The 11,537-nt window shown below is 48.3% G+C and overlaps 1 protein-coding gene across 1 annotated transcript in view; it reads right to left on the reverse strand.

The window, feature by feature from the left end:
• The window catches only part of CLSTN2 (calsyntenin 2), a 639,705-nt gene extending 629,826 nt beyond the window's left edge, over positions 1-9,879 (reverse strand). Inside the window, exon 1 of the mRNA XM_039462018.2 lies at positions 9,619-9,879. Within this exon, the coding sequence (XP_039317952.2) occupies positions 9,619-9,727 (109 nt within the window). The 5' untranslated portion in view covers positions 9,728-9,879. The remainder of the gene's footprint in view (positions 1-9,618) is intronic.
• Positions 9,880-11,537: the final 1,658 nt, after the last annotated feature.

Below are 11,537 nucleotides of genomic sequence, written 5' to 3' on the forward strand. Positions count from 1 at the left end.
ATCAAAGAACTGGGAAGAGACTCACACTAAATTCAAACATCCCCTGAAAATGTAATTAACTAAATTAATAAGACAGCATAAAGAAAGAAAGATGTAGAGTTTTGTTTTGGGGTTTGAGTCCCAAAGATTTGTTAAATATGAGCACCTTGTTTTCTTAAGCACTTTATCCTCTCAAAAGGCATCCAGAGCCACTTCCAAGTGAATACTCAGAACTTTCTTGGGTAGAGGAGGAGGTGCCATTTCGTCCTTTCTGCATGTGAAAAGACACAGACCCAGAGGGGCTGAGTAATTTGCCCTGAACCTCACAGCTCATCAGTGGATCCAGGTCACAGGAGTCAGAGACCATGGCCTTTCCTTAATACTCCATAGTGATTTTCTAGTCAGACTTGATTGAGACTACAATATTTTACCTAACTATATAATACAACAGACATCATGGAAACACAAGGTGGCTGAAGTCATGAAAGTGATGTCTGTTTTTTTTAACTGGCAATTTTCACATGACAATTTGATGCAGTGATTCCGTAGGAATAAGTCAAAAGTTTGCCAACTAAGCATTCTCAGAAGCAATGAGAAAAACACTGACAGCCATTCTGAGTGAGAATTCCACTGGTAGCTGCTGGCCTTACTGTTAAACACATCAAGGTGGTTAGCATTCTCCTGACTCACGTGCAGAACCGAGTATTTTAAACTGCTACAGAGCAAATGCTGCGGGTTGGTTTGGGCAGATAGTCAAACAACCAAAAGGGAAAGGCCTGATGGGCAGCTCCTCCCATGACCAAAGGAAGGGAGCAGTGCTGTCAGGAGAAGGTACATGGGCACAGAACCCTGCAGGGTTTGCAGCCAGTGTGAGCAGCAGTGCCCTAGCACAGTTACCCCTCAACACTCAGCGTTCGCTCTGTGCCTCGGACAGTGCTGGGCAAGTCACACAGAGGTGAGCAGGACTCCTCCCCCTCCAAGGGCTCACGGGCACCCTGGGAAATAGGTGGCAATGGGAGCTTTGACAGAGGAAATAAATGACTGGTAGGTGACAGGCAGAGAAGCATGGTCCCCATCTGGAAGTAGCACTTAGTTGGGAGAAGCGGTAGAGTTGGCTGGAGTGCTTCTCAGTCTTGGCTGGGCACCAGAAATACTGGAGAGCTTCACACAGATTCCAGGTCCTGCCCCTGAGCCATTACATCAAAATCTCTGGGGTAGGTTCCAGGTATTGGTGTTATTTTAAACCTCTCTCAAGTGTCTCCATTGTACATCCAGGGTTGGATAACAGAGTGAATACAAGGGGGGACTATGAAACTAGACTTTCTAGATTTAAATCCCAGTTCTACTGTTTTACTACTTGGGTAAACTAGGTAAGTAGCTTAACCTCCTTCTTTGGACCAGTTTCCTCATATGTAAAATGGGGCTAATAAGAGTTCACATCTCACTTGGTGGTTAGGAGGGCTGAATGAGTTAATATCTATAAAGCACTCAGAATAGTGCTTGGCACATAGTAAGCTCTTGAAAGATGAAAGCATTAACTATTTGGAAATTTCTAGAAAGCTCACTGACAGGAGAGAAAGCCAGAGAGGCAAAATTATCAATAGACTTTTATGCCAGGCTGGAGAGATTGAGATCTACCTTGGGAGGTCTGGGGTTTCCCTGGAGAAGTTTGTCAGAAGGGGTGTGGCTCCCTGTTCTAAGAAGGCAGCCTGGGCCCTGCTTCTGAGGAGGTTTGGGTTGCAAGGATGAAAGCAGACGTTCTCTGTAGACACCTCCAGTCCTGGCCTTTTTTCTGTGAGTGCCTGAGCCCCTCACTGAGGTTACAGTAGGGATGGGAGAGGTTGGAGGTGGGTGCTTTGGTGCACCCACCCTAAAACTGAGAAGAACTGATTTCCTCTGGGATGGGAACTGATAGCCTGTTCCAGCTCCCATCCCCAGATGGTGGCAGCAACCCTGGGGCAGTGGCTACAGAATGTGGCATGAATATTAGATTCTAGGTGCTGGTGGTACAGTCTGGTGCCTGTGGAAGTAGATAGCCCAGGATCTCAAGGCACCACACTGTCTGAACAATAGGCAACACAAGCAGTAATAACCTACGAGGGAGGGAAATCTGAGGCAATTCCAGAGTGTTAAGCTATCCTCGGAAACATCGCAGACCTTAGCATAGAGAGTGAAAGACAGAATTCACGACTGAGATGGACTTTCTTGCAGGCCTGGTGGGACTGGCATACATGCTGCCATCTTGACAACAGTGTAATGGGAGGCTGTCAAAATTAGAATTGAGTGCTTTCATTTGCACAAGATGCTAAACAAGGCAGTTGCAATGGGAATTGAGGAGAGGTTCTAGATGGTGATGAAAGAATCACCCGGACATGAGGAAGGATGGATTGTGATATTTGTGGAGAGACCAGCATGCTGGAGGACTCCTGGAGGCTCTGGCTTGGGTCAACATATGGATGATGTACCTTTCACTCAAACAGAGACCACAACAGAAGCAGTAGATTCTTGGAGGAAAAATGAGAACGTGGGTTGGGACATACGGGGCTGGGGCATCCTAAAGGAAAAAGATATTGGTGAGCCTTGGGTGGGGTGGGAGGCTCAAAGTGAGCTAAGAGAAAAAGTATTGGTCAGGGGCATCTCTGGTCAATCTCTGGGGAGGACTGATGTGAGTAGAGGGTATTAGCTGGGGACAAGCAAGATCCTGGGAAAATACTGAAGATAAATTGCCTGTCCTTAGAGTCAGAAAACTGCTCAGTAGTGAGAGAAATGGGCTTCAAGTGGTCATGGTCCAAGAAGTCACCTAGCTCACCACACTGGCTCCCTGGTGCTAGATTGCAATCAACGGCACACAATCTGACCCCTTGTCCTGCTTCTTGATCTGCTGCTGTATGCCCTGTAATGTACATTTACCAATCTGTAATAGGGGTATTTGAGAAAAATACAATGGCCATATATAAATTCCTGCCATGACAGTAGAAGAAAAGGCAACCAGATCAATAGTCTGGTATCTGCTACTCCTACACGATCTCCTCCCACCCTTGCCATGCACACTTCTCAGCATCCCCTTCTTATCCACTTTGGTCTCTAGCTATCTAATATGTTTAAAAGTGTGTATCCTTCATTAATCCTGCTCAGCCTAAACCTGAGTCAGAAGAGGGCAATATTTAACCCAAATGAGTGACCATATCAGAACTGTTGGCACAAAGGCCAGCCAGCTTCCTGGTGCAGGAGGCCCCTCCAAACACATCTGGGACTATACAGTGTGGATGGCTGCCTCCTCTGCTTGAGGCCAAGCATGACAGGAAGTGAAGAGGGCTTCAAGCTGCCTGGATGAGAAGAAACAGGTATTGCTCACTTTGGACTGAGAAGTGAGTCAAAGAGTGAGGCTTTCGGGGAAACTGACTCTTTCAGCAATTTTGAAGTGAAATCCAAACAAATATTCTTGGACAGCAAGGCAATGCCTTCCAGGGCAGCAGAGCCTCTGTGACCTCACTCAGAGCCTTTCTCAAGCAGACATCACATCACTCTGATAGGTAAGCCTGTGTGAAGAGGGGAACCCATGCCTACCACTCTATTCTGAGTTTGTAACCTCAGTTTCACCACCTCTGAACTGTGAGACTTTGGGCAAGTTACCTCACTTCTCAGTGACTCAGTTTACCCCTCTGTAAAAATGAGATCTTAGTTTTACTGCCTTCATAGGGTTGGTACAGGGATCAATCAAACCAACTGACATATATGAAGTGCTTCAAGATAGTGCTTGGCACATAGCATGCACTCAATAAACATTCATTGTTTTCTTAGCCCTGGAATCTGTATGCAGAAATATATTTGACCTGGCTGAGCACCCTCTTCACTCATGCCTGTGTGCCAGTCACTCTTGTCACCCTGTATTTACCTGTCCAGTGCAAATTCCTGCCCGCGACATATGCTTACCCAATGCCTACCTACCCATCAACACCCCTTTCGCTTTCTCCATAAATCTTTCCTGACTTCCATTCTTGTCAACTGCTTCCTTTCCTGCAAGGCTTTTGGGGGTCTGTGATGCACAATCTACCATTTTCCCATAAGTCACCAAGTTCTGCAACAGTTCGTGTGAGGTGCGATATGCAATGTTTGCTCTCGACAGAGTGTGAACTCTTTGATAATTGGAGCTTGCTTTTATCTTTTTGTTCCCTTCACAGAGAATAACAGGAGGCTGAGAAACAGTAATTGGCTGAAAAGGCTAGAGAACAGGACCTAGTGCACGTCTGGAAAGACTAACTCATTCTAACCACTCTCCTCTGATCAGTACCCCCTTCAGCCCCCTTTCTGCTTCTTTCCCAAAGCTTAGAGGATGATCCTCTGTCCTACGCAGTGCCAGAATCTTTAGCTCAGTGCTCTTCCCAAGCTCAGGCCTCCCCATGGTCCATCCTCAAAACCTATCCTTCCCAGGGAACCATTTCCACAGGGTCCAATTAGTGGGGGGCTAGATAACAACTAATAAAACAATAATCTGTTCCAAGCTATTATTTGAGTATCATAGCTTTGGTTACCTCATTCCACAAAAACATGTATTATCACAAAGCTTGTCAATGCCTTGACAAAAAAAAAAAAAAAAAGTATGCCTCTTTTTTGAAAGTATGAACTGGGCAGGGGATCTTTCCTTACAATCTAGATCACGCCACATAAGCTCTTCCTCCAGAGACCAGCACCTCTCACACCTCTGTCACTGGCACATGAAGAGATGCTTCTTTATTTACTTATATAGCAAATATTGCTGACCTTTACTCTGAGCGGGCCCTGCACTAAGTGCCAGAGCTTTTGAAACGAATGAGATGGAGCCTTGGCTTCCAAGACATCCACAGACTAGTGAAAAAAGGCATATCTTCTTACAAACAAGTCAAGCCAAATGTGTGTGTATGCATGTGCATTTATATTTATATGATATTTACACACATGTGCATATCCACACAAGGACTGACAGCCAGAGAGATGGAAAAACAGAGAAACAGTTAATAGTTTGAGCTGAGAAAAGATATGAAGAAAGCTATTAGATTTCTAAGAGATCAGAAAAAAAAAATTCACCAAATCTCAGACACAAAACCAATTGTTTAAGTGACCAATAATTAGTCACTGAATATTTAGTGCCTATTACATGCCCCGAACTGGGCTGTATGCTCTCTAAGCACTATCCTGATGGCCATTTTACAAGGTAGAAATCCGTATCCCCACTTTATAGATGAGGAAACTGAAGCTCAAAGGGGTTAAATAACTTGTCCAAGATCATCTAACTAGCAGGTAGTAGGGCCAGGTTTGGAGCTCAAGTTTTTCTGGCCATATGCCCACATTTTACTTTATACAGGAGAGGGGAAAATATGTAAAATGTCTATGTCAAGAAATGACAGTGCTAGGATAACAAACAGGTGTGTTCACCAAGCAAATCACTGCGTACTGCTCAGCCCATAGCTTGAGTTCAGGCCCCGGAGCTACCAGGAGAGTCAGAATGAGCCTTAGCATTGGTCTGTGAGCCCTGAGGACTAGAGTCAGACAAGGAAACACAGGCATGCAGGAAAGAGAAGCAAGTCACTCAAAAGTAACCAGCCTGGGAAGCCTCCTTAGGGAAAGCCACGTCCAAGTCTGGCCACATCTTGAGTAACAGTGGAAATTAGGCTGAGAAAGGTTACCGACTAGCCTGATGCCCAGAGGGCCCAAGAGAGGGAAAGGGAACCACAGGTGTTTCAGGATGGCAGCAAAGTAACTCTGTGATACCACTAGAAGACATCTGCTACTTACCCAAAGATGATTTAGAACAATCCACCATAAAAATTCCACACTACCTTTGCCCCTGCAGGAAGTTCTGCAGTGTGCGATCTGGAATATTCAAGGATGGTTTTGAATCTATGGGAGAAACGAGATGAATGATGAAGCAAGAACACCAGTCTTCATGGTGAAAGCAAGCTCCGTTTCCTTCACCTCACCTGCACGCCCTTTTAACACTCATACTGCACTCTTCCGTGGGCAGGACCACAAGAACTCCTGGGTAACTCAGAGATACAAACAGCTTAGCTTCCTTGTGGTCCCTAGACCTGCTTTCAAAACCAGTGGGAAGACTATCTGACAGATAGAGGGCACTGGGCATAGTGATCTTTTTTTATCCTTTTCTTAGTGACACATCCTCTAGCTGGAGGTCTTGGCAAGTCATTTATCCTCTCATAGCATCTGTTTCTTTATCTGTGAAATGGGCTAACACTGGCTCTGCATGTGTCATAAGAGTTAGAGATTGCCCATGTAATGGGATTAGCAACAGTGCCTGCTACACACTAAAGAAGGACTCTATACACTGCAATTACTACAATTACCTCACACTGGTTATAATCCTGCTCCATCAGCCTCACCTATTACCACATGCTGCTTCTGTAAATCTTGTCTGTGCATTCCCATCCCCTTTCCCTGTGTCTCTATCACAGTCAGTACTATACTTTGGACAAATTCGCTCCGCTGTCACTCTAAACTTTCACATAAAAATCTTGTCTCTCCAACTAAAACAGAAGATCCTCAAAGAAAGGTAGGGGTCGGGGGCGGCCTTCTGCTACCCGCTCAGAAACCTCCAGAGCGCTGAGCCAGGCTCTCAGCACACAGGCAGGCACTACAATCATTGATGGTCTGTAGCTGAGTATTGTTTCAAATGACCTCTATGCCTAGATGCTAGGAACTTAGAAAGGACTGTGTACCAAGTCCTCGAGGTCTTGGGACCACTGACGTCTTGCCAAATTTGGCACAAATTTTGAGGTGTTATCTAGATTGCACTGTCTCCTTTCCCTTGGATAAGACATGTCTTTCTCTGCCTTGAGAAACTCTTTGGGTCCACAATATCTTACCAGTTTTACTCGCAGAACATGTGCATGTGATCTGGTCTCTTTAAGGAATCCAACAAGTATTTATCTTTTGTGAATAGCCAAAATATGTAAGGGTGAAGGGAAGGAGTTATATAATTGCCTGACCACTATATTATTTCTGAAATGGGAAATAAGTTTAAACTGAAAGTACAGTGATTCTGTGAAAACCCCAGGTAGTTGTCAGGGGTTAATTGCTCTAGTCCCTAAGGCAAGAAACAAGAAACGGAAAGGCAGAATAAGCTGTGCACCACAGACACAACATCTTCTTACACAACATCTTCTTACACAAGCCGGAAGCTGTGAGCACGTGCTTCCAGACAGTTATTTGGAGGATGCATTCAAGTCTGTCAGAAAGCTTGACTCCAGACTCCCAATGTTTTTCTACACATGAATACAGAATTGTATGAAAGAAGAATCTACATTTTTGTTCAATCTTTACATGCATTCCTTATTTTTTATTTATTTATTTATTTTAGTGATGGGAATAACAATGGTATCAATCTTAAAAATGGCAAAGTCAGAGGCAGGGTGCATTATACATAATACATACAGCTTTATTATTTCGAATATTCTTCAGAGATTATGAGATTTGGAAACACAAAATGCAAGTGTGTTGTAATAAGGAGAGTCAGTCCTGTAAATACTAAGGTGTCATAATAAATGTCTCTGTTGTAATCAAATATTACATATTTGGCTAAAAAAAAAGAAAAAAAGCAGTCAATAGAGCTCTTTGCAGCCCCCCAGTGGTTGGAAGGGGGAAAAAAAGCGAGAACAAGCAGAATTCGGACAGTAATTCTCTATCTGCAGGGCCAATAAACTTTTTACGCTGGAAAGACAAATGTCTAGTTTTAACCATGAAATAAATATGTTCTAAGTTGGATGTTGGTTAAAATGCACATAATTATCCACATGAAGTGAATCACTGAAAGCTGTTTTTTTTTTTTTTAATTTCTCTCTCTCTTAGCTCTACGAAGCTTCCCATTCTGACCTGAGAATCAGTTGTGCATTACTACTCACACCAGATCCTCTCCCCAAATGATTCCTTCCCTGTTCTGCACTCGCTGCGGGATCCTCACCCTCCCTCAAATCCCTGTCGGCAGACATCTGCTTGTAAGTACATCATTTACTGTGCTGCAAAGTGATGGGAAATCTCCACCACCGCCCCCCCGCCACCTCTTCCCCTCCCCCAAAATGTAGTTTGCCTGTTTAACAAAGTGTCTATATTGGGAAAGGAGGAGAAAATGTCTGGAAGTTCATTGGTTTTTATTCTTATCTTCACCAAAACAACAGTCTCTCAGCTTGATCCCTTCATATCATCGACTTCTTTACCGCACTGTTTGAGATATTTTCATAATGAGTTTCTCTTTGTCTTTCTAAAAATAGAAACTGCCTGTCAAGGATACACCAAGAAAAAAAAATTTGCTGAAAAGAAAATGCCGGCTTATAAAATCTTTCCAAAACGATTATACCCCCAAAAATGTAAAAATTAGAGATAAACATAATCACCCATGTTCTTCTCCTAAGTTACTGGAGGGTCAGTTACCAAGGTCCAGACAAGGCAAACTGCCTGCCTCTAGTTCTCCCCACTCTCCAAGAGTAATGTAGCCTGATAGGCATTCCCTCCCCTAAGCTGGTGCCTAACTGTAGTTCAAAGCCAGCGTCGGAATCAGGTTGTGTAACAGGGGATCTATTTTTTGACAGACGCAAACCCCTCCACCCTCTGATGATGACCAGGCAGGATTTGGGGATCAAGTACCCCCTCACTGTCACCTAGAGGATTTGGCCAGAGCCCACAAACCAAAACGCACGCCCTCCTTAAGAACAGCGCACAGAATCAACAAGTTATCACTAAGCTCTGCGCCCCAGCTAGGATCTGCCACAGCCTCCCCTGAGCCCACCACTGCCCCCCACCAGCTCTGCTCTTCCCTCCCCTCCCTACCCCCTGCAAGCACGTGATCTCCTGTTTCAGATACGGCCCCCGACCCCAGAGCTCCCGGCGCTCCCAGGCAGCTGTCAAAGTCCGGGGTTCACCGGCTTCCAAGCTCGCCTCACCGAGCCAGGCGTTCCCTTGGATCTAGCTTCCTTCCGGGCGAAAGGTGCGGGGAGGTCAAGCTCTTCAAAGGAACAAGGTGGGCGGGGGAGTGGCGCCAGGTTAGGCTCCTCCGTCCTCAGAAGCCACAGCCAAGTAGGAGAGGCGGCGGGGAGTCTCACATCCCGGACTGCGCCGCCCACCCGGAGGGCACGCGTTCCCGGGGAGCCAGAGCAGCCCTGGCCAAGCCTTCGGAGTGTCAGCGGGGCCTTCCCTGGAGCCTAGAAGTTTCCACTCCATCCCCGATCTGGGAGTTGGGAGACAAGTCACCGCTCGGCTCCCTCCTTGAAAGCACCGCGGCTGATCCTTCCCCCAGGCAGGAGCAGACACCTGCTTGACCCCGCGGCGCGAGTCGTCCCTGGGCTAGAGCTCGAAACTCACCCACTGCGCTCCCACCCAGGCACAGAGAGCCCTCAAAGTTGTCGGTACTCCCCAGATCTCGCCTTCTGCTCGGCCCCCGAACCCCGCCCAGGGGTTGGGCCGGCGTCGGCGGGTGGAACCTCTCGGGTCCGCGGCGCAAGGAGCTGACTCCGGGGATCCAGGGCGCACAGAGGCCAGAAGAGCTGCGGCAAGGCAGGGTGGCCAAATCCAGCATGAGCCCGGTCCTTGCCGCTTTCACCCTCGAGCCTGCCCTGCCTGCCTCCTGGGAGAAGAGCAAACTTCCCCAGCACCCACCTTTAGCCGCGAGGAGGCGGCGCCGCCGGCTGTCCCCGCCACCGCCGCTGCCGCTCCCCACGCCCAGCGCCAGCAGGAGCGGCACCCAGCACAGCCGCCCAGGCAGCATCCTCGCAGCCGCCGCCAACTAGCTGCAGCCGCCGCCTACCGACCGCGCCGGCTCTCGCCTCCCGGTGCCTGCCGCGCCGCGGGCCGCCTAGCCGTCCCCGGTGGGTGCGCTTCTAGCGCCGCCGCCGCGCCCGGCCTCCGGTTCCCGCCGCCGCGCCGCTAGCTCGCCGGCAGCCGCCGCGCTCACTGGCGCGGACCCGGAGCCGCTCCGGCGCTCACCCCGGGACGGCCCGTGACGTCACGGAGGGAGGGAGGGGGCTCGTGCATATTCATGAACGCGGGCACCGGCGCGGGGTTCCGCGCTCCCCGCCCACGGCCCCGGCCCCCAACTTTCCTCAGCCGTCTCCACGCTCCGGGGCGCTGTCCAGGTCCTCCTGCCCCAGTCAGGACCCGGGCCCCAGAGGACCCTGGTGGGCGGCTCCGAGGAGCCCTGCAGCCCCGCTCCTCCACTCCGGCTCTCTGAAAAGCTGCTGCAGGGGATGGAGGGCTCCCCCAGAAAGTGGCCACCTGAGGCCTGAGGGTCGTCTGGGGTGGTGCGGGGGACCCTGCCCGGCCATGCCCTTAGAGCTGACCTCTGGGCGGAAGGGACGGGCTGGCGTTGCTCAGGGTCTTGCCCTTGGCTGGGTCTCTGGGCGCTCTATGTCGACTGGTCTGGGGAGGGCGCCAGGCGCACACTAGAGCAACGCCTCGTGGTGCTAGGGGTTGTCGGGCAGAGCAGATAGTCTTGGACCTGGATGGCAATGGCCGGGCTCCGCGTCGTCTGCGAGAAGACCCGGCCCTTAGAAGCTGACAGAAAAGCTAGATCAGAAAACTTGGGGTGCTGGACCTGCTGAGGCTACAGTGGTGGGGGAGAAGGACAAACTTAAAATTCCCTGCAGGATGGTGCCATGCAAGAAGTTGCCACCTTTATGTTGTCACTTGGCATCTCCAAGAACTGGCTGCTTGACGTCATGCCTTATAAAATCTCGTGCCATGAAGTATTGTCAGTTCCCTGAGTGCAGGGGCCAGGGTGTATCTTTGCATCCTCACCATCTCTAGGCCGTGAAGGGATTACAAAGGTACTCAAAAAAACAGTAAGGACTCAGAATAAATCCTTGACCATATTTACCTAAATGCAATGCCAATGTCACACACAAAGCAGGGTTTAGAAGCAATCGTTTGAAAATAAAGTCGATATGGAAATATAGAAGAACGTTATTTATTTATTCATCAATTCAAGACGTTTGCTGAGCATCTAGACAGGCTATATCATCCTGCCAGTGAGCACTGGATTAGACATTGGAGATCCAAAGACGGAGGAGAGAGTGGATCCTATCCTCAAAAGCTTTTGTTCCCTGCTTGGGGAGCCAGAGAGGGCAGCAGAGGCAATCACAATCCCTTGTAAGCGTTATGATCCTGCACATTCTTTATGTTGCTAGCTATGAGCCTATACAAATCAATTAACAAAATGTATATATTGCGAGAGAACCTAAACAGCATCCTCTAATTAATAACTGTAGTTTGAGGTACTCAACAAAGCCATAAAATCCATTAACAGCACTCCTGCTGCTCAGCCTCCCTGCACTGCCTTGGCAGCTCACCTACAGCCTCTGCAGTGGGGAAAGCCAACTCTCCGGCATTTCAGGCACCAGGCTGTGCTTGGGGACAGCAGTGAATCATGGTGGCTGCATGGGGCTCAGACCCAGGTGGAGCTCTTTACCTTCAGGTCTCCTTTAGCCCACACATCAACCTGTGTGCTAGTATTCTCATTTCACACATGATGAAATAGAGGCTCAGGAAAGTTAGGTAACTTCCTTGTTCAAGGTCAAAAA

Source organism: Saimiri boliviensis, chromosome 9 (genome assembly GCF_048565385.1).
Source record: "Saimiri boliviensis isolate mSaiBol1 chromosome 9, mSaiBol1.pri, whole genome shotgun sequence".
Lineage (NCBI taxonomy): Eukaryota > Metazoa > Chordata > Mammalia > Primates > Cebidae > Saimiri > Saimiri boliviensis.